Source organism: Culex quinquefasciatus, chromosome 3 (genome assembly GCF_015732765.1).
Source record: "Culex quinquefasciatus strain JHB chromosome 3, VPISU_Cqui_1.0_pri_paternal, whole genome shotgun sequence".
Classification (NCBI taxonomy): Eukaryota; Metazoa; Arthropoda; class Insecta; order Diptera; family Culicidae; genus Culex; species Culex quinquefasciatus.
In genome coordinates, this window is record NC_051863.1 from 174,375,292 (window position 1) to 174,401,931 (window position 26,640).

Here is a 26,640-nt window from a genome sequence, read left to right on the forward strand (position 1 = left end):
AAAATTTAGATCATCACTAAATATAAGCCGAACAATATTAATTTATGTAAGAACAAATATTTTTTACAAATTTTGAAATTGCACTTCTAGAGCTATTTTAAAAAAAGACTTGACAAATTAGTAAAAACAAAACATGATTTTTACGTTTGTCTGTAGATCCGGTAGAGTAATGTTATCACTTTTGGAATTGCTTCTTCCGGAGTTTGAGTTAAAATTTGTTAACCAAATTAAAATTAACTAACTTGGTCACGAATTTGAAAAAAAATTGCTTTAAAACAAGGGCGAATAATAATAATTATTATTGTACGTACATATTGTGTCGTCTCGTCCTGTTCTGTCTCATCACGGAGTTCTTATCCTATAGGGACGTGGCGTTACATCGTGCTGCCACCTGTTTTTTTTTTAAGCGCAAGAGTGTAAAAGTGCTGAGTCATCGTCTAAAAATAGACGGCGTCCTATCTCGCCCAGCAAAATGAAGTCGATAAAGTAGTCGGTTTCGATGAGAAAAAGTGGAAAATGTGGTCTAAAAATAGCGACGCCATCCCCCTATTTGTAATAGCAAATCTTTCAAGCAACGAAAATGCTTTGAAGTCCGTACTTGGAGTGAGAAAACGTGACTGTTAAAAAATATGTTAACAACGCAAACGCTGTTGAAAACATGGATTGCCTAAAAAAATTAAAATCAAACACTTCAGACCATTAATAGTAGTTTATGCAACAAGTTGCAAAAAGAGGATTTTTTCAGCACGAGTCGTACATTTATCAAACGAGGTTCACAGAGTTGGATAAATACGACGAGTGCTGAAAAAATCAAGTTTTACAACGAAAAGTAGAACTTTTCAGCATTTATTTTGAAAAGTGTTGCTTTTCGATTCTGTTATTTTTGGTACAGAAAAGTATGCTATTTCGTCGTTCAGGAATGACAGGAAAAGTAAGTAGTTTCACGACGGAATTGCAAAAATTAAATTTACATCAAAGTTTTCACTTCAAACAAGACTTCAAAAATGTCCGCACTAAACCCCTGAAAGTATGCTTTTAAAACCAGCCAAGACCCCAACCTTTCATCCGACGCGCGCACGCCGCCATCTGTAAAGTGTGCCCTGCCGAAAAGTGTGCAAACGACGTTTGACGTTTTCGCTTGACGCTCCACTTTGACAGCGCAACATTTTCGTCCGCGGCGCGCGAGTGTTTTTGCTTCTCGGCCGGAGAGTGGATAAAATTGGCAATTTTTCGCGTGGAACCGGTTCTCGCGACGGGCCGGAACTGCTTTCGGCGGGTGCACCGACCAGTACGGCATCGATTACGGCCGGAGACGGTGCCGGAAGGGGCGCAAAAAGAGGCGAAATTTGAAGAGAGGTAAGCTGCTGCTCGAGAGTGGCTGTCAGACGGCGGCGGCGACGACCCATTTCCAGTTGGGAAAATTCATGTTGTGAGTTGTGTATGTGTGTGTGTCGATATGCGTTTCTTCCGAGTGTGTGCGTGTGTTGTGCGTTCACGAAATGAGCTGTGTTGCCAGCTTTAATTTTCATATTTTTATAATTATAAAATGATATTGAAATTTGAATACTGGCAATGGACAAACAAAATCTAATATCTATGGGATAGATTTATTACTCACTTACGATTTTAATTTATAAGACATAAGTTAAAATTAGCTGAATGTATTATTTAACAGGCTTACAAACATTATTTTCAAATACTATGTACTTGAATATTCAATTCACAAAATCATTTCTTTGAAGTTTAAAATTGTATTATTTAAATATCTAAAAATCTGAAACGATAACTGGCACAAGCACTTTGAACGGTGTTTATTTTTAATATGTTTTGTTGAAAAAATCAATTTTTCGGGATTTGCTTAGGCCGTTGCAAATATTTTTCAATGTTTATGGGACAAACATATTTTTCATAAACCTTCAAAAGTAGACTTGCAATCAACTGAAAACAAGTAATCGTACCCAATAAAACAACAAATTACAAAATTACAATTACAATTTGAAATCAATTTTTACTATGTCTAGGATTGCTTTGAAAAAAATTGATTTTTGCCTTCCTCACCTAAACTGAGGAAAGGCTAAAAAATCACTCGAAAAACGCAATTCTTAATTTGACCTCCTAGACACACCTTCATGTATACACATCGACTCAGAATCAAATTTTGAGAAAATGTCTGTGTGTGTGGTGGGATGTTGATCAAAAAAATTTGCACTGAGTTATCTCGGCACTGGCTGACCCGATTTTGACCGTTTTGGTCTCATTTGATCCGTCTTAGGGTCCCATAAGTCGCTATTGAAAATGATAAAGTTTAGTTAAGTACTTCAAAAGTTATGCTAAAAAAACGATTTTAACAAAAGTCCGGAAGATTGTAAAAAGGGTGGTTTTTGTATGGAACCTCGTCATGTTATACATTTTTAGAAAGGTATTTGAAAGACCTTTCCAACGAGTTCAGTAGATTGAAGATCTGACGACCCTTTCAAAAGTTATAAGCACTTAAGTGTTAATTATGAACTTTTTGGAGGCCGGATCTCAGATATTTTGACAAAAACGTTGTCCGGATCTATCATGCGACCTGTCGTTGGATAGGGAATCAAAAGACCTTTCCAAAGAGTTCAGTAGATTGAATATCTGACATCCCTATCAAAAGTTATAAGCACTTAAGTGTTATTTATGAACTTTGTGAAGGCCGGATCTCAGATATTACCTAGCAGAATGGCCCGCCTAAGTAAAATGCCCCTAAAACCATAGAAAAACATACAAATTTATGAATTCAGAGAAGTAGGCTTATGCTTTGGGATGTTCCCTTCAATGTTGTATACCTGGTTGATGAAAATGTTTAGCTTAAAACTAATTTTGAGCCACTTAAAAAAAAGTTTTTTTCGGCTACTTTTTCTGGGTGCGGGGCAGAATGGGCCACTTTAGAAAACAAGCCATTTTATCTAATAAAACGTTGAAGGGAGATAATAAATGATTAAAGGGACCTTTCTAACATAGTTTCCATGAAGTTAGACTACTTTTATGAAAATAGTCACTTACCAAAACAAACATTTTTGAAAATAGTTTTAATATGTTGAAATAAGACACTATTTTTTAAATAAGCATCAAAACAACTAAAAAATCAACTATATTGCATTTAGCGTGATTTGTGAACCTACCAGGAGCGACATAATCCATTTAACCAAAATTTCATAACTTTTGATTTGGAAAAGGGTGGTCCATTCTGTCCTTAAGTGGATTTTAATTTAACACTTCCACCACCAAGCCTCTAAATTGATTTGAGGTTCCGATGTTGTTTGATTACCTTCGTAATAGCTCCTGGTAACATTATAAACATTGAAAAACTTTTTCAAACAATCTAACTTTCGGGAAAGCTTATTTAAGAAACTTGAAATTAACAACATTTGCAACATTGTCAATAAATTTACATTTTTGCTCATAATTCGAAAAATACAATGAATTCAAACGTGGTTTTCGGTGTGGTGATGTTATTTGACGCAAGGATCTCAGGGCAGCTCCTAAATCAACATCATGTATCCTTCGTTACCGCAGGTTCAACCGATCGCTCACCCCCAATCCGTCGTTGTTCTCCCCGGAGTACATCGTCATCGACGGAGGTTACTCGACGCATCTGTCGAAGCAAGTTAGCCAGACCATGCTGGGCAGTGAAGTAGCAGATACAACGCAACCAACCCGAACGCGGTCACCGAATCTCATCTGGACATCTTCAAAGCTGGTGCCGATTACATCGTGATCAACACGTACCTCCATCGAATGACCATCTCGTGTCAAAAGGAAGCGGAAGTCCGGCTGAAACATCCAACGGGTCTCTTTGAGATTTCCAGTGCAAAAATGGCGACAACACATGTACAATATGTTGCGTCAACATGAAATAAAGTCAATAAATTTAGTTATACATTTTGTAAATCATAACCTTACGAAAAATACAGTAAAAATGGTGAATCTATTTGCTCAGACTAAGCCTTTTCATTCGAGACAGCATCATCTTATGGGTTTTGAACATCCTCCGGTTCCGGTTCCTTCTGCGAACCTTTCCCGTCCTTTGCTGCACTTTTCTCCTCTCCAACCTTTGTCTCAACCTCTTTAGCAGTAACCTTCTCATCAGACTACTTCCCGTTAGGTGATGACGCTCTTGCGTTCCAGTCTGTTGTTTAATCGCCAGTTGAAGATGATCACGGACGTTTTTGCTTCCCTCACAAAAAATCGATCAAACAGAGAGCCGGCGTCGGCAATAGTATTCCTTCCATCGTCGGCATATTCGTTCAGCAACCCATACGCGTCCTCGGTGCGGTCCCGCTCGCGCATGATGTACATCACCGGGAATCCGCGCTAGCCCGCCTCCAGATAATCCGCCACTTTGGAATAAAAGTTGTGCGCATGCAGTGCTGCTGGGGGGCTATCGAAACACTTGTTTATAACCGTTAAATAATATTTTTACCGAAAACTTTAAAAAACGATAGATTAAAAAATGTAGTATGTGCGCTAACAGCACGATAGGCGGATAAGATAATTTACCATGTCAAATTATCCTATGCGCCAAAGTAAACAATAATGATTGTTTACATTGGCGCATTGGTTAATTTGGCATCGTAAATTATCCTACCCGCCACCCATCTCACAGAAGGCTCATTGGGAAATAACGGGTTCTCTCTCCTCTCGCGCTGGAAGCATTGAAATATTTCATGCTCTTCGTCAGCTGTTGTCTACACGTTGCGAGAGAGTTGGACATACATTATTATCACAAAATGTTGTTTTTAATCAAGATTTAAATTTTATTTGATAAAGTTTTATGCGCAATGCCATATGAATATAGTCCAATGCGTTAAGTCTTATGTGCAAAAATTGTTCTATCAACGTGTTCTATGTGCACTCACAGGTTGTATGAACCAAATTGCGTCAGAACTAAGTGTAATCTTGTCTTTTATATAATTCCGAAATGTACACTTGAAAAACATTACTCCAGACCCATTTGTGCGTTTTCAGAATCGAAAAATACCAAAGCGTGTTTAAATGGGATTTAAAAATGTGCACCAAAACTTTATCATCAAATTTCTCAGATTGAGGTTTTTGCACATAGGACCTTTTGAAAAAGTACTCTAGAATTGTCCTATGTCAGTTTTGGACGATTTTGACTTTATGACATTTTTGAGTTAAGTTTGATGTGTACTTTAATAAAAACACATAAAATCTGGTACTTTGTTCGCAAACTCATTAAAAACAATACCATGTCTGTTTGTCCCATCGTTAAAGTTCTACGCATAATTGTCCAACCAAGTATTTTCTTACACGGAATCATAAGTTTTACTAAGCATTATGTCTTGTTTACCTGGTGTATAGCAAGACAATCACAAATAAGGATGATAAACTGCTAACTGGGGTGATTAGGGACACATAGGGCGAATAGGAAACCACGGGACAATTATGCGTAAAAACACAGAAATCGGTCGGAAAATTTCAATCGCGTTTTTCTCAGTTGCACTTTTTTGAACATAGGACAATTATGCGTAGAACGGCAGTAAACAACGCTAAAATTATTTAGAATTTTTTAAATCCAATATGACGGCCAACAGCGTGATGCAATGTTGAAAAAATGCATTTTATTTTTAAAAAGGCAATCAACAACTCAAATTTGACTAAAATGGGGTCGTAGAACTCAAATGTTATGTTGAAAACAAGAAAGGCCGTTGCAAATATTTTTTCAATATTTATGTCACTTACAATTGTATTAAAAATTTGATCCCTTTTGAATTTTTTTTTTTGCGCTATGTTTTTGATGGTTGTGACAAAAACTTTAAATAATTTTTTTACCAGCGAAATGGCTTACTTTTCCCTACCAAAAATAACAGAATGGAAGATTAATACCTTTTCAGCACTAATATGGGTGCTGAAAAGTTGAACTTTTCAACACTTGTATCGAAAAGTAACATTTTCAATATTTTTTGTTTTGAACGGTATATTTACTTAACACATGAATGATTGATGCATAATTTCATTCAAAAAGCGTTTTTCGGAATTGCAAAAAAAAATAAAAAATGTTGTAACCAATTTGTTGCAAAACATGCCTTTTGAACTTTGTTGCATTATCTTCTTTTGCGGTATTGTATTTTGGAAATTCACAATTATTTTAAACTAGAAAGAGGAAGTTACATAAACTATGAAAAATATTTCCTAAGGCCATTTATTTGCATCGTGGCGGAACACATCAAAATACGGTTCTTAATTTGTGTCCATTCCATTTTGAAATATATTCTCTACCTATTCTAAAAAGTTGGTACTTAAAATTGGTAGGAATAAAGTTTCTTTTTTGTCCTAACTGAAGTTATAATGTTGTTTCTCTCTTCTCTTCCACAGTTCTGGCAATCCTGCCATCGTACTACCGACCGAACCTCGACCTGAGGACTGGCGCCAGAGGTTGAGCATCGTCGTCGTCGTCGTCTTCGTTGCTTGCGGTCCTGTTTGTGTGTGTGTGTGTCTATTCGTGTGCGCCGCGGGTGAATTCCTTCCCTTGAATCATCGACGGAAAAAGATTTTGTGTTTGTTTGTTTGTGCTACCAACGCGTACGCGGCGGCGACCGACGACCAACAGCGTGAGTTGTGTTTCCGAACAGTGACCAACAACAATGACCAGCCGGATGGACAACCTGGACCTGCTGACGGACGACGAGCTGCGGCTGCGGCTGATGCAGTACGGCTTCCAGAATCTGCCCATCACCAGCAACACCCGCAAGCTGTTGATCAAGAAGCTGCGCAATCACATGGAGTCGGAAAAGGGCAAGCTGCGGCGGGAAACGAGCTACGCGACACGGTAGGAATCAAAGAGAGGGGGCCGTAAAGTGTGTGTGTACCTAACCTAGCTTTGTTGGGCTGGGGGATGAGGAGGAGGAGAGATGCCCCGAAGTAAACAACACCAGAAAGTGAAAAGTGAGGCTTGGGTGCATTCTTGGCGGACGTTGCATTCCAATTGGAAGAGTGTTTTGGAGCTTCGACTTTGCATCAGATTTGGTTGGATAGCGTGAAGATTGATTTGGGGTAGGATAGGGACCATCCATAAACCACGTGGACACTTTTTTGGGAATCTATTAATCTATTAAGACACTTTTTTGGGAATCTATTAATAAATATTAATAACAATTTGATTAAAATCAAAATGACAAAATTCGAAAAATACAGAATTTCTTAAATTATTAAATTATTAAATGATTAAATTATTAAATTATTAATTTATTAAATTATTTAATTATTTAATAATTAAATTATTAAATTTTTGAATTAATTAATTATTAAATTGATAAATTATTAAATTGATAAATTATTAAATTATTAAATTATTAAATTATTAAGCTATTAAATTATTAAATTATTAAATTTTTAAATTATTAAATTATTAAATTATCAAAATATTAAATTATTAAATCATTAAACTATTAAATTATTAAATTATTAAATTATTAAATTATTAAATTATCAAAATATCAAAATAATAAATTATTAAATCATTAAACTATTAAATTATTAAATTATTAAATTATGAAATTATGAAATTATGAAATTATTAAATTATTGAATTATTAAATTATGAAATTATTAAATTATTAAATTATTAAATTATTAAATTATTAAATTATTAAATCATTGAATTTTATTTTTTGCCATTTTCTTAGTTCGGATTATTTTCAGAGTCATATTTTAGTTTTGAGAAATTTAGAGAAGAAAATAAAAGAAATTTCGTGTTTCCTTTTTCCAGATTAAAATTTTGGCGAGAATTATCAAGTACAAAATCGCTAGATTTTATAATTTGGTAACTTATTTTATCGTTTTAAATTTTTAAATTTTTGAATTTATTTTTTTTCTTGAATTTGTTTTTAAGGCAACGATATTTAAAGTGCTACAAAAAATGCTAATATTGTTTCAGAAATGCCAAAAAAGGTTCAACTTGGTGCAAGTGGGATATGACAGGGATGCCACTTGGTTTGTCAAAATGTCTGTAAAAAAGTCTGTGTATGTCTGTGCATTTGTCTAAAATTCAAATATATCAATTCACGGTCATTGAAATCCATCAAAAATTGCTTTTTTAAGCATTTGAAGTCTAACGAAATAAGTTTCAACATAAAAGATTACAAAATATTAATTTAATGAAGTTTTTTAAAAGTCTGTGCACCTCAAAATATGTCTGACACAAGCTCAAAAGTCCGTGAAACACAGACAAATCTGTGTATCTGGCATCCCTGGGATATGAATCCACATCTGATCAACGGTACTGATCCAAATGCTTTCTGTATTATTGTTTTTTCGATTGAAATTTCATTCATTATGTTTGTTACCCTCTGAAAATGCAGCGTCATAAGCGTGCAGCGTGCATAATTGACAAAGGGAGCGCGTGGTCGTAAAAAATATTCGGAGTGAAAAGTGATTTTTTTTGTGTGTGCCTTTTGTTTCGCATTTTTGTAGTGTATGGTGTGCTGCGAGGAAAAAAATACACTCTGAAAATGCAGCGTCATCAGTGCATAATTGACAAAGGGAGCGCGTGGTCGTAAAAAATATTTGGAGTGAAAATTGATTTCTTTTGTGATTTTCAAAGCCCTTCCTATATCATCGTTGATCGGAAGGCACGGCGTCGGGTGGATTGTGTTTTAATTTTCCGAACAAGGTTTTATTTTTTTGCGGGGAAAAAGCAATTTCTATATAATGAACGAAAGACGCACTGACAATTTGGATCGTTGAGTTAATAGTGGAGCAAAATAGCTGTGTGTGAGTGATTTTGTGTGTTAACCAGAAAGACCTTCCCATAGCATCGTTGCTCGGAAGGCTCGGCGACGGGTCTGTTATGAAAGTCCTCCCCATAGCGTCGTAGCTCGGGAGGCATCGAAAAGCCAATACCTTATCCTACTAACCCAAAAAAAAAAAAAATAATCACGTGATGCTTGAAGGAGATGCTGTGGATTCAACGGTCTCAAGCGGTATCAACAAGTATATAGCGAAAAACTATATGCTTGATGAGTCTGCAACTTCAACTATCGGACTAACATTCCTCCCTTTTGTTGAACTGCAGGCTTCTTGGGAGGGCGCCGGTATTGACTAATAAAGTCGGGGTCTTCAGGGGTTAAACAGTGAACGGATGGTTGGCTCCCACTGATCATTTTTGATTCATTGTTTAACTTCAGCTGATCTGTCAATAACGGAGTAGCAGCTCATTGGCAGTCAACCATGCTCATGCTCATGCTCATGAAATTTCATTCATTATGTTACTCTCTTCTTTGTTTGTCGCGAATTTTTTTTTTATATGGCGCGGATTTCGCGCGGATTGAATTTTGGGGTCGGCGCGGATATGGCGCGGATTTTTTTTCCACTTTTCCGTAACCACCCTGTATATGTATATTATATGAAATAATTTAAAAATTCCTAAATTTTGTTTAAATTTTTAAGGATTTCTGAAATTTTAAAAATTTGAAAATTAGGGGAAATATACCCATTTTAATCACTATAAACCGTTCGACAAATCTCATCACTTTTGCCGTTTTCCGCTATTAAGTCAACATTTTCAGATGTATCAACAATGGAGAGTTGATTGCTTACTTTTATTTGAGCTATTTGTTTCTTTGGAACAGCCAAAAACACTTAATGAACGGTGTAATTCATAATCAAAGTGCTGATAGGCCGATAATAGAAATAGGCCGAAAAAGGTATAGTTCCCCTACAAAAAAAATCTAGAATTTTGAAAAAAAAAACATTTGAACAGGGAGGTACGAAATTTTTCTTACAGCTTTTCCCATTTAAACATGAAATTAATGTCCGTAAGAACAATGACTTGCCGCCCCTTTCAAATGTTGCTCCATAATTACAAAAAAAAAAAAAAACTGAGAAACTTCGATCGTAAATTTAGAAATTAAGATCAGACCTGATTAAAAAAAAAATCAAGAAATTTTTATTAAAAAAAAACTTAAAAATAATGTTTTGAAATTTAAGAATAAAACAATAAAAAATTAAATTCGAAATTTTTAAATATTATTTTTTTTAGTTTGTTATGAAATTTTCAAAACATAGTTTTTTTATTGTACAATTTCTAAAGTTCTAAAAATGAAATATTTGTTTTTAATTGAAAACTATTAAAAAATAAAAGAAATTGAAGAATTAAAAAAAATAGAGGTGGGCAAAAAGCCGCTCAAAGAGCCGGCTCACTAAAAAGAGTGAATGAACCTCACGAAAAAAGAGCCACGGTTTTGAAACTCCGGTATTTTGATAGAGCCATTCCAAGATGGAATAATGTTTAAGCCTTTGCGTATTTTTAAGTTTATAAATATTATTAATTGTATTTCCAACAAACTAGTTTTTGGAAATTGAAAATTTGAAGTTTTTTTAAAAAAGGTCCAATAAACCAAATTTTAAATTTTTGTTTTTTGAGTGTTTTTGAAACCGCCTCGAGTCAGGGGTATTAAAAAAACACCCAAAAAGCAAAAACTGAAAATTTGGTTTATTGGACCTTTACAAAAAAAAAACTCCAGAAATGCAGTTTAAAAATTTTCAATGCTTATAAATTAAAGTCAAATTTTTCATGTGCTTAATTACTTCAAAAGTGAATGATTTTCTAAACTTTCATTGCACAACTGATCGTAAACAAACATCAAAGAAAATACTCGAGTACAAATATGAGCATTTTAAAATGCTTAACTTGGAAAATTTTGCCGAAAAACTACCCTCATCTGGGGCTAATCGGGACTACAGTCTGAATAGGGACAGCAGTGTTTAGAGCATTTAATGGTTTTAAAACTGGAAATGGATGTACACATCTTGTTGGTTTGTATTCAGTGTTGGTATTATCGCGCTCTCGCGAGAAAATTTTCTCTCTCTCGAGTTCTCGCCGCGAGTCTCGAGCTGCCGAGAGAAACTCACCGATTGCCCGTGCTCTCCTCCGCTCGCGAACGGGCTTTCTCGCGAGCCAGAATTGCCCGTTCGCGAGAAGTTGAACGTGTTAGAAACGAACAAAAACAACACAGCGATTGAAGTTACACCTCTATACCATCGCCTGGTTCGTATTCATAAGCCTGATAAACAAATTGCTAGCTTGGGACGAACGGCTAGCACGAGGCGCTCGCGAGCGCTCGCGGCGAGCGAGAACGCGAACGAAAATGCGAGCGCGAGCGAGAAGAGAAAAGAACCTACAAGTTCTCTCCCTCGTTCGCGAGCGAGAAATGCTTTCCTTCTTCTCGCTCGAATTCCAACAATGTTTGTATTTGTTCTAACCGAAACCAAAATATTGTGCTTAAAACTGGTTAAGGGGTTACATACATGTAGAAAATAAAAAAAAATCATATTACAGAAAATTTATTAAATCCACTTAAAAGATGATTTTCAATCACTCCTGAAAGTTTCATGAAGAATATTTCATGATTTAACTAAGTTAGAGACGATTTAAGCTCAGAATTTTGCCATGCGCAAAGCCAACTGTTTAACTTTCTGAGCGTTTTTCTCTGAACACCAAGTTGATTTACGGGTGCCACGATATCTCGAGTTGACCAAATTGGCTGAAATTTTGGGTGAAGACTCCCAAGACATGTCCGGTGTGCATGACGAAGCCCGATTTTAAAATTTTGAATTTTCAAAAAATACAAAAATCAAAAACTGGCGATTTTTTATATGAAAAACTGAAAAATATTTTTATCTTTTTTAAATAAACTTTTGATAATCTTCCTTCGTCATGCACACGGGACGGGTTTAACGAGTCTTCGCCAAAATTTTGAGCCGATTTGGTCGAAGCAATGTTGAGATATCGTGGCACCCGTTTTCTGAAACTGCCAACTTCAAATAACTATATCTCGGCAATGATACAACCAAATGTCTTCAAATTTGTTTTGTTAATACAGTCGACTCTCTGGTTGTCAATATCCAAGGGACCGTCGAGGAAGAGAATCATCATTTACAGAACGATGCAAAATGAAGACTCGATTGAAAATATTTTTTTCTTGATACCCAGCTATGGGAGAGAATCATGGCAACGTCCATCAAACAAAAACAAACTAATGTCAAACACCCTTCAAAGCTTCGTTTCGGCAAGAAAAATGTCTATGCAAGCCATGAGAAAGTGAAATTATTGACAACCGGAAGAGATTTTTTAAAGCAAACAGAATCCAAGGGACCGTCGAGGAAGAGATCCTTCAAGCAAGGGAAAATATCGAGGAATGAAGCCAATCGAAGTATGCAGTTTGAAGGGACTGGAGAATTCATCGATAGATGGAGCAATATTGATATCGAGAAGATCGACAGCCAGAGAGTCGACTGTAGATGAAAATGTATATTTTAATGCCCTGAAATCAGATTTTGTAAAAAAGTTTAATTATGTGCTCAAACCGACCTTTGACATTTTTGCCGATTTACATGTATGTAACCCCTTAAAACTGCTGTCCCAATTCGCCCCAGTTGACGGTACTTAATAGCCATATCCTAACCCCTCTTGCCCGATAAAACTTTGGCATTTATAGACTTTTTTGATTATAAATAAATCAGAATGTAGAAAAAAAATTCGCAGGATATTTTCTCAAAATAAGATACCAGAATTTGTTCTAGCGTGTTGCTCATACTGAATCAGAGCAAGGGTGAGATGTAGGTGTAAGGGCAGTGCGTGTTCGTCGGGAACCTGGTGCATAAGATCGATCAAGGCCCGTTCTTACACTGAAAATTGCGAATTGCTAAAATAAGATACAAGAATTTGTTTAATTTTTTTCTTTAAAATCCTAGATAGCTGTGCTCCCTCCATCCAATTATTCGAACGTTTAGACCTATGGTTCTCAATCTTCTCGTGCCTCGTTTTTTTTTAAATAATGTATTAAAGTCGAATAAAAACATAAAAAAATCTACAATTGTCTAAAATAGACAAAATTGTGAAAAAGAGCGAAAGAACCGTTCAAAAGAGCGGCACATTTTAAAGAGCGAGCGGAAATGAGCGACTCATGAAAAAGAGCGGTTTTGCCCACCTCTAATTTTTTTTAGAAAAATCTCAAATTTTGAAATTAAAAAAAATGTAAGTTATTTATTTAAAATATTTTTTTTTAATTCTGATTTTTTTCCAAACATTTTTAAAATCTTAAAAAATATATTTTTTTAATTTAGTTGTTGTTTTTTTTAAACAAGCTTCGAACTCACATCGAGATTTTCTCGAACGTTTGTCGTAATTTGTCAATGATTGCGAAACAAAAAAAACAAAAACAGAAATAACATAAAAAAATCTTAAGTTTTTACAAAAATATAGTTTCTCAGTTTTATTATATTTTCTTTTAATTTTTTATGTCTTAAAAACATTATCTCTGTTTTTTATAATCCTTTGAATTTTTAAAATTCTGGTTTTTTTCAAAAAAATTATTTTTGGCTTAATGTAAGGTATGCACTTTGGAAGAAACCGGTCAAGAAAAATTTCAAATGGACAGCAGCGGCAGCGCAAGCAAGTCAGAGAGGGTGAAGAAAAGCCCCAAGAAATCGCTCCCTCTCCTTTGTTCTGCTGTTCGTAAAGCTGTTTCTTGACCCCTTTCCTTCCGATCTGCATACTAGCCTTAAACATTTAACCGTGGTTTCGGACAAAGCAGAGCAATTTCTGAAAGCTGATGATTAAGCACATTTATAAACAAAAAAACAAGTGAGCTAGTTCTAAACTTTCTGTCTTTCTATCCCCTTTCCTTTGCAATAGTATGTAGTAAACTGTTTTCTTATTTGTAATCCCTTAGTCAACAGTAATAATTGCTTCAAAATAATATATGGTTTAACAGACAGCTGAAAGAAACTTCATAATTCTATTATGTAGTTCTGATGAACTTATTGTTACTTGATGATTCATCAATTATAACTTTAAATATTAGGAAAATGCCAAAAATTGTTTTTTTTTTGAAAATTAAATTTTTAATGATGTTTGTAAACCGCTTCTTAATTAAGCAACACTTTTTCACAGTCGAAGTCCCTACTCTCCATCAACTACTCTTGGAATCTACCCCAACAGTCATCCGGACCCGACGCTACAGCTATCCGACGGCGAACTCCGCCAACGACTGGCTCGTTACGGGCTCTATCCAAATATCCCCATCACCGGGAGCACCCGCAAGTTACTGCTCAAGAAGCTACTGGCCCGCATGAAGTCGGAGCTGCACCAAGAGACGATCAGGGCCTCGCGGTATTCTATACTAACTTCTACTAACGCTAACTTTCTGTGCTTGGTTTAAGAAGTTGCATTGCTTGATATAGATAATCTTTTTAGTTATTAATTTTTTTTTTTTGTTGTTTTTCAGATACTCATCCGGCGAAGAATCCGACGGTGGCGTAGAACGACGCGGTTCCGGACGGCGAGCTACCACGTCTGCCACAGTGAACTCTAGAATGACGATGCCACCGCCACCGGCCAGACCGGTCGTCAGCAACAGCAGCAGCTCCAAGCGTACCTCAGCCATATCAAGCAGCAGCAGTCCAATCAACAACAACAACAATGTAAACAGCTACAGCAGCACCAACAACAACAACAACCACAACAAGTCGCTTTCGCCGGGCTCGAGCAGAAGTTCCGTGTACATTTCGCCGGTCATTATCAACGACAGCGAGGAGGAGGATTACCTGCGACCGACGGCCGGACGAGTGTTTGGCACGTCCACCCCGTCGTCAGCCAGCGCGCTGTTCCGCCGCACGACAGCCGGCGGCGCCTACTCGTCAACGCCCCAAGCCCGGAACACGGCAAACGCCGGCCACACGCCGCCCGCTTCAAGCAGCTTCGGCAACCACAAATCGTACCTTCGACACAACAACGGAGCGGAAGCGCTCAACGAATCGACCAACTCGAACGGCAGCGCCTCGTCCGAAACGAGCGCGTCGTCGTCGCCCTTTGTGAGCGAGTACACTAAGCGGTTGCTGCAGCTGCGCGGCGAGACCGTGTCCCACGAGAGCTACAACAGCGCCATCAGCAGTGCCATCGCGGCGGCAAGTTCCCCTGGAAGTTCCGGGGGCGGCAGCAATCTCAACCTGAACCACAGCGGAGCGCCGATCAGTGGGAATCACTTTCGCAGTCGGTACAGCGTGTTTCCGAGGTATGCGAGCGATGGGGTTGGTTCCGGCGGTGGGGGAACCTCGAGTGGCATCAACGAGAACGATATTGTGACGCATGCCGTGCCGAGTCCGGATCCGCCGCAGATTCCGTTGCGAGCGGCGCTAGGGAATTTGTTTGCGAAGCTGGACGAGCACTACGGCTTCAAGCAGACGTTCATCCCGTGCGCGCTGCTGTGTCTGTTTGTCGCGTTTCTGGTGTTTGTGGCGTTCATGTACATGACGATAAGTACGGACATTGCGAGCACGCTCGGGACGATTGACACCAAGTACGACCTTTGTGAAGGACCGGCCCAAGATCGGGGTCGTTGCGTGGTTCAGTCGGACATTGAACCCGCGCTGGAGCTGTTGAAACGGGTGGGAACTGAGTTGAAGGCACGGGTGGAGCACAGCAAGTGTGTCGACACAAGCGTGACCAGCTACTGGATGAGTGCGGACGAAGTGATTCGGCTGGCCAAGGAGCACGAGCCGAGCCTGCTAGTTCCGCAGGCGGTGAAGCACCTGCACACGATGGAGTATCTGATTGGACAAAATCCTCAGTGGAGGATTAATCACTGCGACCAGGACGGGAACGAGATTGGGTTCGACGAAGTGCTGAGAAGGCGGGCGGCCAAGACCAACTATTTCGCGATCTTGAAGCCTAAACTCCCTTTCACCTGCATGCTCTACAACAAGTTCCACACCTTCTTCGTGATTGTTGGCGTGCTTGGGCTGGTCGGGATCATCGCGTACCTGGTCAACTACTTCCTCAAGTTTGTGCTGTACGTGAAGCAGAAGCGAAAGGATCAGGTGAACGCGTTGATCAGTGAAATCATTCAAGCGGTCAGCCAAGCTGCGGCCTCCGCCGGCGGAAGTGAATCATCCGATGAGGGCGGTCTCGTCGTCGTGAACCATCTCCGGGATCGTCTGATCGCCCCGGACAACCGCAAGAAGATGGAGTGGGCCTGGCTGGAGGCGTTGCAATTCCTCGAACAGCACGAGAGCCGAATCCAGTTCGAAGTCGGCAATCGCGGCGGCGAAGACTTCAAGATGATGCGCTGGACCGACTCGGCCCCCCTCCCGACCTCCACGCGGTCCGTCCCCGGCGGTGCCAAAAAGTGGCAAAGTCCTGCCTTTGACAATACCAACAAAATCCCCGACCCACCAACGCCCTGCCTCAAGATCCGCCAGATGTTCGACAAGTACGAGGTGAACGACCCGAACCTCCGTACCATCGTCCAGGACGCCATCCTGGAGAAGGTCGGCGCGCGGTGCAAAATCTACGACATCCAGCTGGACCGGAGCACGTGCTGCGTGTACGTGCGCTGCGCCACCTCCCAGGACGCCGGAATCGTCCACGACGAAATCAACGGCTGGTGGTTCGACAACCGGCTCGTCTCGATCAAATTCCTCCGGCTGGAGCGCTACCTGTCGCGGTTCCCGCGCGCCCTCGCCGGGCCCGCCTGTCTCAAGCCGTCGAATCGTCACAACAGCTCAATGCCGGCGGCAGGACCCGGAGCCAATCCGCTGGAACGGGAAGACGACGAGGACGTCGAGGCCGAAGAGGACGAGCTGGACCAGGAGCTGGAGTGCTAATCTTTCGTGTTTAGTTTTGCGCGTGTGTGTATTTTATTGATTTGAAATGTTTATTTTTTTTTATACTTTCCCTAGACCTAAATATTAATTGCATTAAATTAACGCCCGGCTGCTTATTTCGTTGCGTTTGTAAGTTAGAGCAAACTTCGTTCAGTAAACGAGAGCGTTTTTATTAAAATTATTAACCTTAAGAGATTGACGTTAACGTTACAAATCAGAGATAATAAAAAAGCATAACTTTGTTGGTTAAAAATTGCACTGTTGAAATGTATTTTTAGAAACACTCCCCATCGTAAAATATAGGAGCAAAATAACAATATCGCAAAATCGTATCATTTTTTGTCGAGTGCCGCGCAAGAGTCTGTAACGCTGTACTTTGAGAAAAAAATATGAGAAAAGAGACAGAATTAAACCTGCGGAAAAGAGTAATAGTATCAATAACATTTAGCTGATCACAACAACAACAAAACGGCAGATGTCTAGCAACTAAAACAAAATCTGAAACTTATTTAGTGTAAGGTAAAAAAACGTTGTAAAATAAACAAATTTGAAACGAGACAAAAATAAATGGTAAATTTTTAATAATAAACACGTGAGCAGATGTTTGGTTGTCTTCGAAAACGTAACCTTTCAATCCTCAGCAACCCTACATTTTTTTCTACTGTGCTTTAAATTATTGTTATTTATCCCTCTAACGGCCAATTTTTTTTTCGATTTTTTTTTAATTTTTCTCGTGTTCAGGAGGTTATTTTGTGCAACTTTTGTTCTACAAAAAACTTTACTTTTCTTTATTTTTTTTTGTTCCAATTTTTAAGTATTTTTTGCATTGTTCTTGTTTAGTTAATGTTTTTCCTATATTTTTACAGAACCTTTTTTAATTTTGGGCTTATTTTTTACATTTTCTACTTTAGAATGATACCTTTATCATTTAAATTGTCAAATGTGTAGAGTTATATTTTAGTACACAACAAACATTACTAATTTTTTTTTTTTTTTTTTTTGGAGGGTGGTCCAGCCGCACATCGTTGATGTTGAAACCTCTAAACTGGGCCCTCGTCCTGTCACGTCCGTGAGTAGTCTTGTCGTACATTACAACTAGAATCAGATCTGCCAATGAATTAGTACACTTCGACCAAATAAACACTGACGCTGTATGGATCTGACTCTACAATAAATGCACAGTTGTTTGTTATTCATAAGTCCAAAATGTTCAATTATTCGTATAAGTCCAAATATTCATTTGCTAACTACTTTGGGTTGGAAATCTAAATTTTAATCTAAAATCCTCTAAACTTAATGTTCAAAACTAAATGTTCCTTTAACTGTTGCAGTACTACTTCTATCAAAAAACAATTAAAATTTGTGAACTGATATACAAATAGGATAGAAATCGCGATTTCAAAAACAAATTACCATTTACGTCAAAAGATCCGTAGTTCCTCGATTCGCAACAATGGTCAATACAACCATAATCCGAAAACCGTTAGTTCAACAGATCAACGAATTTTGTCCGATATAATAACATTATTGATTGATTGAGACTCTATGGACGATTTGACATAAAAGAATGCCTAGTATTCTACATCAATCAAAGTTTATTGACAGCATTACTCTAACTTAACAATTGCAACTAAATTTATCATCAAATAGATTTGGAAAGCATACAGATTTATTTTAAATGCTAATGCTAAGCAACAAATCAATTGTACTATCCTGAAGTCCCAACCTAAAACCCACATTGTGATAGTGAAAAGTCACAGTAGCAGCGGTGTCTTGTGCAATTGTGATATTTTCACTATCGGAGAACTACCTAGTTCACGAAGACAGCTTATCGGTCTACGCTTAAGCCTTGGGGCTGCGACAAAGCGAGTTCTCGTAGCATGAAGTGGTGTCCATAGCGCTTATAAAAAGAATGTATACCCAAATTTTAACTAATGCACTAGGATCAAATCATGCCCCTTGACTTTACAAGGCCCAGGGAACAAACATTACTGCATACTTATTTTCACATAAAAATAGGAAATCTTAGTGAAAACACAGAAAAGTTGACCCCAGAGAAAATAACCTTTTATAAATATTTTTTTTCTGGAAAATTTAAGAGTTCTTCTTTGAAATGATTTTTCCAGATACAAAAATTGGTTGATGAATTGATATTTGTCGAATTTTTAGTTCGAAGCCCGTCTAGTTAGGGGTTAGAGGGTTATTTAACAGCTTCCTGGATTGTTCCTGGAATCATTTTTGAATTTAATGCTTATTTTTTATTTATCTCTTTTCTATTAATTTATTTTAGTTTTCATATTATATCTTTTCCTATTTCTATTTCTTTATCCTACCATTCCTTCATACCGTATATGATGAAATCGCAAAAACTCACGACACTCACAAAACTGCAAAAAAAAAAATACACACCACATAAAAATGATCCGGATTGTTTGGTACGGTATGTCCACACATCCTTCCTCTCCTGTTTGATTCTGTGAAATGTTATCCGATCACATAATGTTCTTTGCGGTTAATGCAACGCAGTAGCAATACAGCTCGGGGATGCTCGAATGTACTTCAAATATTACATATTGAGAAAATTAATCTCACACAAATAACGTAGAAAAAGAATGTTAATATTTGAATATAAAACGTGTTTTTTTTTTTAGAATTTTGTATTGAAAACTCAAATGTGGTGAGAAACACAGCAAAATTCCGCAAACACATGCTCAACGGCAATACATCCGGGGTTTTCGGAACCAACGGTTTTCCCCAGAAAAGCAACAAATTTTCCTTAGCATGCTATGAATGCTTAATGAACACCGCGACGCCACATGTCAAACAGTTACCACGTGGACTAGCATCGCCTATAAAAAATTACTTTTTATTACTTTTTGAACCATAGAATTAAAATTTATGGTGATCCTGATACTATTTAACTGTATTCTAAACCTCCAACTAAGAAAAAAAATGTTATGGTGCAAATTTTACAATCACGTGGTAGCTGTTTGACATGTGGCGTCGCGGTTTTCATCAAGCATTCATAGCATGCTAAGGAAAATTTGTTGCTTTTCTGGGGAAAACCGTTGGTTCCGAAAACCCCGGATGTATTGCCGTTGAGCTCGATGGGGGTTGAACGAATCGACCTGGTCTCTTAGGAAAAGTTGTTCTCCAGACGATTCCGCTCATTTCCGGCCATCCTAGAAGTTTCTACATGTTTTCCCCAGGCCTGTAGGAGCGAATGAACGAAAATTCAAAATTTCCCATAGTAATTTCCATGTAAAATTGAACCCGCTTGAGACAAGCCAGTTTTCAACCAAATGAGCTGAAATTTGGTGTGAGAGTCCCTTTGGGTATGCCCTACAAGGGGAACCACACCAGAAATTGATGTGAGAATTTTTTTAAATCCGTACCCACCCTAATATATATATATATTAGGGTGGTCCAAATCCGGACTTTTTTGGGGCTACCCCCTGAAATCAAAGATTGACCCATCACTAGGCTAAATTCTAAATTTGAGCTCATTCTGACCACGGGAACCCCTCCCTCCAATCGCTTAAAGTTTGTATGGGAAAAATCGTCAAAATGTATGGAGAAAAGCAACTGTTTTACTTTTTTACCTGTGGAAGGCGCCATAATTATCCGATTCTTACCATTTCTCAAATGTAGAACCTTCATTAAATTTAGAACAACTTTCCCGAAGACACCATATTTTTAGGACTTTTTCCGCGAAGTTATTAGCGCCCAAAACTGACCCTTTTGCGCGGCCAGCTGTAAGGGCTACCTAACAACGATGTTTATTTCAATTCGTACACGCACGTGCTCTCTCTCAGGTTCAAACTCTCTCACGAGCTTGCCTGCCTGCCTGTTTACCTACAAGCGCGCGCTGTTTCTCTGCTTGGACTTTTGTCGTCGTCGTCGTTTTTGTTTGCTATTCGCTGCGCTGCGTTTCTGGCATGTTTATTATGATTTTCAACTAAAATAGCAGGATTGTTTTGAGATATAAAATTTAATGTAATATGTGATCAACAAAACGAAAAAAAACACAGCAATAGATATCATATTATAAGAGCGTGCGAGAGAGAATACAAATTTGATGAATTAGGCTTAGGCTTAGGCTCAATTAAAAAATTACAGCAAAAGTCATGAGAACAGGGTTTGTTTGTTTTTCCAAGCATTACACGCAGTTTTTCGTATATGCTAAAGAAACATGATAATGATTCAATTATTAAAAAAAAATCTTCAGGCAATACGAATGTTGTTCCTTTAGGTAGTTTGCTTTAACAAAAATATACTTTAGTACAAATCAGAACAAATCAAGGCAATTTTACAATTATTGCTGCAAAATTTCATTCATACTCTCTAAAATTATTTTTTTATTCTTTCTGTAAATTTCGTTCTGTTTTCCTAGACCACCTGCAACAAATATTGCAACTGTTTATCATTTTTTGTCAGTTTACCTGTAATTTTTTCGATTCAGGGAACATCTCTTTCTGCACAATCGTAAACTACCTTCAGATCTTGCAGTTGCGGCCTTCCTTTAAGATACTCATTTGGATTCAGTTTAAAAAAAAATCTAAAGAAAATTCCTTCCTTTTTTATCTAAAAAAAACTGCATGGTATTTCTTGTAACAAAAGCAGATAAATTAAAATCCAAAACGTTTGCAATTAGGTTTGGATCAGAACAGATAACGATTCATGGATGAACTAATTCATCAAATTTGTATTCTCTCTCACACGCTCTTATAATATGATATCTATTGCTGTGTTTTTTTTCGTTTTGTTGATCACATATTACATTAAATTTTATATCTCAAAACAATCCTGCTATTTTAGTTGAAAATCATAATAAACATGCCAGAAACGCAGCGCAGCGAATAGCAAACAAAAACAACGACGACGACAAAAGCAGAGAAACAGCGCGCGCTTGTAGGTAAACAGGCAGGCAGGCAGGCGAGCAAGCTAGTGAGAGAGTTTGAACCTGAGAGAGAGCACGTGAGTGTACGAATTGGAAATAAACATCGTTGTTAGGTAGCCCCTTACAGCTGGCCGCGCAAAAATGGTCAGTTTTGGGCGCTAATAACTTCGCGGAAAAAAGTCCTAAAAATATGGTGTCTTCGGGAAAGTTGTTCTAAATTTAATGAAGGTTCTACATTTGAGAAATGGTAAGAATCGGATAATTATGGCGCCTTCCACAGGTAAAAAAGTAAAACAGTTGCTTTTCTCCATACATTTTGACGATTTTTCCCACACAAACTTTAAGCGATTGGAGGGAGGGGTTCCCGTGGTCAGAATGAGCTCAAATTTGGAATTTAGCCTAGTGATGGGTCAATCTTTGATTTCAGGGGGTAGCCCCAAAAAAGTCCGGATTTGGACCACCCTAATATATATATATATTAGGGTGGGTACGGATTTAAAAAAATTCTCACATCAATTTCTGGTGTGGTTCCCCTTGTAGGGCATACCCAAAGGGACTCTCACACCAAATTTCAGCTCATTTGGTTGAAAACTGGCTTGTCTCAAGCGGGTTCAATTTTACATGGAAATTACTATGGGAAATTTTGAATTTTCGTTCATTCGCTCCTACAGGCCTGGGGAAACATGTAGAAACTTCTAGGATGGCCGGAAATGAGCGGAATCGTCTGGAGAACAACTTTTCCTAAGAGACCAGGTCGATTCGTTCAACCCCATCGAGCTCAACGGCAATACATCCGGGGTTTTCGGAACCAACGGTTTTCCCAGAAAAGCAACAAATTTTCCTTAGCATGCTATGAATGCTTGATGAAAACCGCGACGCCACATGTCAAACAGCTACCACGTGATTGTAAAATTTGCACCATAACATTTTTTTTCTTAGTTGGAGGTTTAGAATACAGTTAAATAGTATCAGGATCACCATAAATTTTAATTCTATGGTTCAAAAAGTAATAAAAAGTAATTTTTTATAGGCGATGCTAGTCCACGTGGTAACTGTTTGACATGTGGCGTCGCGGTGTTCATTAAGCATTCATAGCATGCTAAGGAAAATTTGTTGCTTTTCTGGGGAAAACCGTTGGTTCCGAAAACCCCGGATGTATTGCCGTTGAGCATGTGTTTGCGGAATTTTGCTGTGTTTCTCACCACATTTGAGTTTTCAATACAAAATTCTAAAAAAAAAACACGTTTTATATTCAAATATTAACATTCTTTTTCTACGTTATTTGTGTGAGATTAATTTTCTCAATATGTAATATTTGAAGTACATTCGAGCATCCCCGAGCTGTATTGCTACTGCGTTGCATTAACCGCAAAGAACATTATGTGATCGGATAACATTTCACAGAATCAAACAGGAGAGGAAGGATGTGTGGACATACCGTACCAAACAATCCGGATCATTTTTTATGTGGTGTGTATTTTTTTTTTTTTTTTGCAGTTTTTGTGAGTGTCGTGAGTTTTTGCGATTTCATCATATACGGTATGAAGGAATGGTAGGATAAAGAAATAGAAATAGGAAAAGATATAATATGAAAACTAAAATAAATTAATAGAAAAGAGATAAATAAAAAATAAGCATTAAATTCAAAAATGATTCCAGGAACAATCCAGGAAGCTGTTAAATAACCCTCTAACCCCTAACTAGACGGGCTTCGAACTAAAAATTCGACAAATATCAATTCATCAACCAATTTTTGTATCTGGAAAAATCATTTCAAAGAAGAACTCTTAAATTTTCCAGAAAAAAAATATTTATAAAAGGTTATTTTCTCTGGGGTCAACTTTTCTGTGTTTTCACTAAGATTTCCTATTTTTATGTGAAAATAAGTATGCAGTAATGTTTGTTCCCTGGGCCTTGTAAAGTCAAGGGGCATGATTTGATCCTAGTGCATTAGTTAAAATTTGGGTATACATTCTTTTTTATAAGCGCTATGGACACCACTTCATGCTACGAGAACTCGCTTTGTCGCAGCCCCAAGGCTTAAGCGTAGACCGATAAGCTGTCTTCGTGAACTAGGTAGTTCTCCGATAGTGAAAATATCACAATTGCACAAGACACCGCTGCTACTGTGACTTTTTCACTATCACAATGTGGGTTTTAGGTTGGGACTTCAGGATAGTACAATTGATTTGTTGCTTAGCATTAGCATTTAAAATAAATCTGTATGCTTTCCAAATCTATTTGATGATAAATTTAGTTGCAATTGTTAAGTTAGAGTAATGCTGTCAATAAACTTTGATTGATGTAGAATACTAGGCATTCTTTTATGTCAAATCGTCCATAGAGTCTCAATCAATCAATAATGTTATTATATCGGACAAAATTCGTTGATCTGTTGAACTAACGGTTTTCGGATTATGGTTGTATTGACCATTGTTGCGAATCGAGGAACTACGGATCTTTTGACGTAAATGGTAATTTGTTTTTGAAATCGCGATTTCTATCCTATTTGTATATCAGTTCACAAATTTTAATTGTTTTTTGATAGAAGTAGTACTGCACCTAATATATATATATATATATATATATATATATATATATATATATATACAGCAATTCCATTTGAAAAGAGCCTAAACCAAAAAAAGTTCTCCGATCGGGCTCAAAATTTTTCTGGGTTCCTTGGCCAAAATAATTAGACCCGTATTTTTTTTGGCCATTAGGGTGGCCTACATCGTGCTAGGTGGTTCAAAAATGGCAATTTTCGTCATTTTCGCAAAACCACTTTTTCTAAAATCATATCTCCGCGCCATTTCATCCGATTTTAGCTGTCTTAGACGCAAAGAAAGGTGATGAGTTTGGCTATTTGGGAAAAATAGTAAAAGTTCCAAAATCTAGCTTAACTATTGAAAAAGTCGTATGAAAACTTAAAATGGCGTTTTGACCGTGTCTGGACCAAAGAGCCTATGTCTGAAAATATTTTTATCGGATTCCTCGGAAAATTTCACATAACATATCAAAAAATTGGCGATGTCGAACCGTACGTTTTGGAGATACGATTTTTTGAAAATAAAACTGCGTTTTTCGACGCGCCACGCGCAAAAACGGGAAAATGACGAAATCGGCAAAAAATCAACTTTTTTCACTAAAACTGCGATAACTTTAAAATTTCAGCGATGACCTATACATGTCTGGGTACCAACATTTTCGTAATTGAGAGACGCAACTTTTGGTACCATAACATCTATAGGTCATCGCTGAAATTTTAAAGTTATCGCAGTTTTAGTGGAAAAGTTGATTTTTGCCGATTTCGTCATTTTCCGTTTTTGCGCGTGGCGCGTCGAAAAACGCAGTTTTTTTTTCAAAAAATCATATCTCGGAAACGTACGGTTCGACATCGCCAATTTTTTAATATGTTATGTGAAATTTTCCGAGGAATCCGATAAAAATATTTTCAGACATAGGCTCTTTGGTCCAGACACGGTCAAAACGCCATTTTAAGTTTTCATACGACTTTTCAATAGTTAAGCTAGATTTTGGAACTTTACTATTTTTCCCAAATAGCCAAACTCATCACCTTTCTTTGCGTCTAAGACAGCTAAAATCGGATGAAATGGCGCGGAGATATGATTTTTAGAAAAAGTGGTTTTTGCGAAAATGACGAAAATTGCCATTTTTGAACCACCCTAGCACGATGTAGGCCACCTAATGGCCAAACAAAAATACGGGTCTAATTATTTTGGCCAAGGAACCCCAGAAAATTTTGAGCCCGATCGAGAACTTTTTTGGTTTAGGCTCTTTCAAATGGAATTGCTGTATATATATATATATATATATATATATATATATATATATATATATATATATATATATATATATATATATATATATATATATATATATATATATATATATATATATATATATATATATATATATATATATATATATATATATATATATATATATATATATATAGAGGAGAAAAGCAACTCGCGACAAAACTATGCTCGCTAGGAATTTTGACAGGTATGATTATCATAAAGTATTCGCCTCCTTTTCTCACCCACAGAAAACCTGGGAACGAGGTAGCTGTCAAACTAGGCCAAAATGTTAAAGTCACTCACAAAATGAACTTTGAGTGATTTGAGTTCATTTCTGACGTCACGATTTTCTCCTCTATTGCAAAAACGATTTCTTCGCAATTTTGTACTTGTCACTAAAATGCATCAAGAAAATTTTAATATTTGTAAAAAATAGGTTTTTTTTTAATTTCGAATACTTGTGTTTTTACTACATAAAAATAGTTTTTTTTTATAAATATGAACTTTTTTGAAAATGCACCCGGAGTTCACATGAGTCTTAACACCAACATTTGGTTTAATATAAGCCGATTTGGCAAAGGCAGTGATGAGAACCGTGGCACCTGTTTTCGTAAAATTGACATTGCAGACAGTTTTAGAGCGAATATAACCAAATCTGGAGTATTTTTGAAAAGGTCCAATAAACCAAATTTTATTTTTTTGCTTTTTGGGTGTTTTTAGAACCGCTTTGAGTCAGGGGTATTCAAAAACACCCAAAAAGCAAAAAATGAAAATTTGGTTTATAGGACCTTTTCAAAAAAAAAAACTCCAGAAATTTAAATTTTAGGACAGTCGACTATGAATAGTTCAACAGATTTCAAAAAAAAAAAAACATCAAAATAATATATTTTTTTTTGTTTTTTAAATATTATAATGTTGGCTTTTACTACTTTTTTTTACAAATTTGACCGAATTACAAGAAATTAATTAAAAGTTGAAAAACTATGTTAGAATCTCTTGTGCTAATTTAAATTTAAATAGGGGAAGGTGGGGCAAGACGACCATATGGGGCAAGAGGAACAATCGCGCGTATGGCCGTAATTTTTACAATTTTGATTATTTCCAGTATGAGGAATTGTTGCTAGCAATGCAATTAGCTGATTCTACTACCACATAACCGCCAAAACGACGTAAACGCCACGGGGCATGAGATTTAATGAAGTTTTTTTCAAAACCTTTGTTTTCTTATAATATTTGGAAAGTATAAAATAAGGCTTAGGG

General features: G+C 37.1%; 1 protein-coding gene across 1 annotated transcript; it reads left to right on the forward strand.

Moving 5' to 3' along the window:
- Positions 1-1,149: 1,149 nt before the first annotated feature.
- LOC6047076 lies at positions 1,150-16,864 on the forward strand. Its single transcript, XM_001864148.2, has 3 exons — positions 1,150-1,356; positions 6,367-6,820; positions 14,280-16,864. The coding sequence occupies exons 2-3, from the start codon at positions 6,636-6,638 to the stop codon at positions 16,654-16,656; spliced, it is 2,562 nt and encodes an 853-aa protein (XP_001864183.2). The 5' UTR covers positions 1,150-1,356; positions 6,367-6,635; the 3' UTR covers positions 16,657-16,864.
- Positions 16,865-26,640: the final 9,776 nt, after the last annotated feature.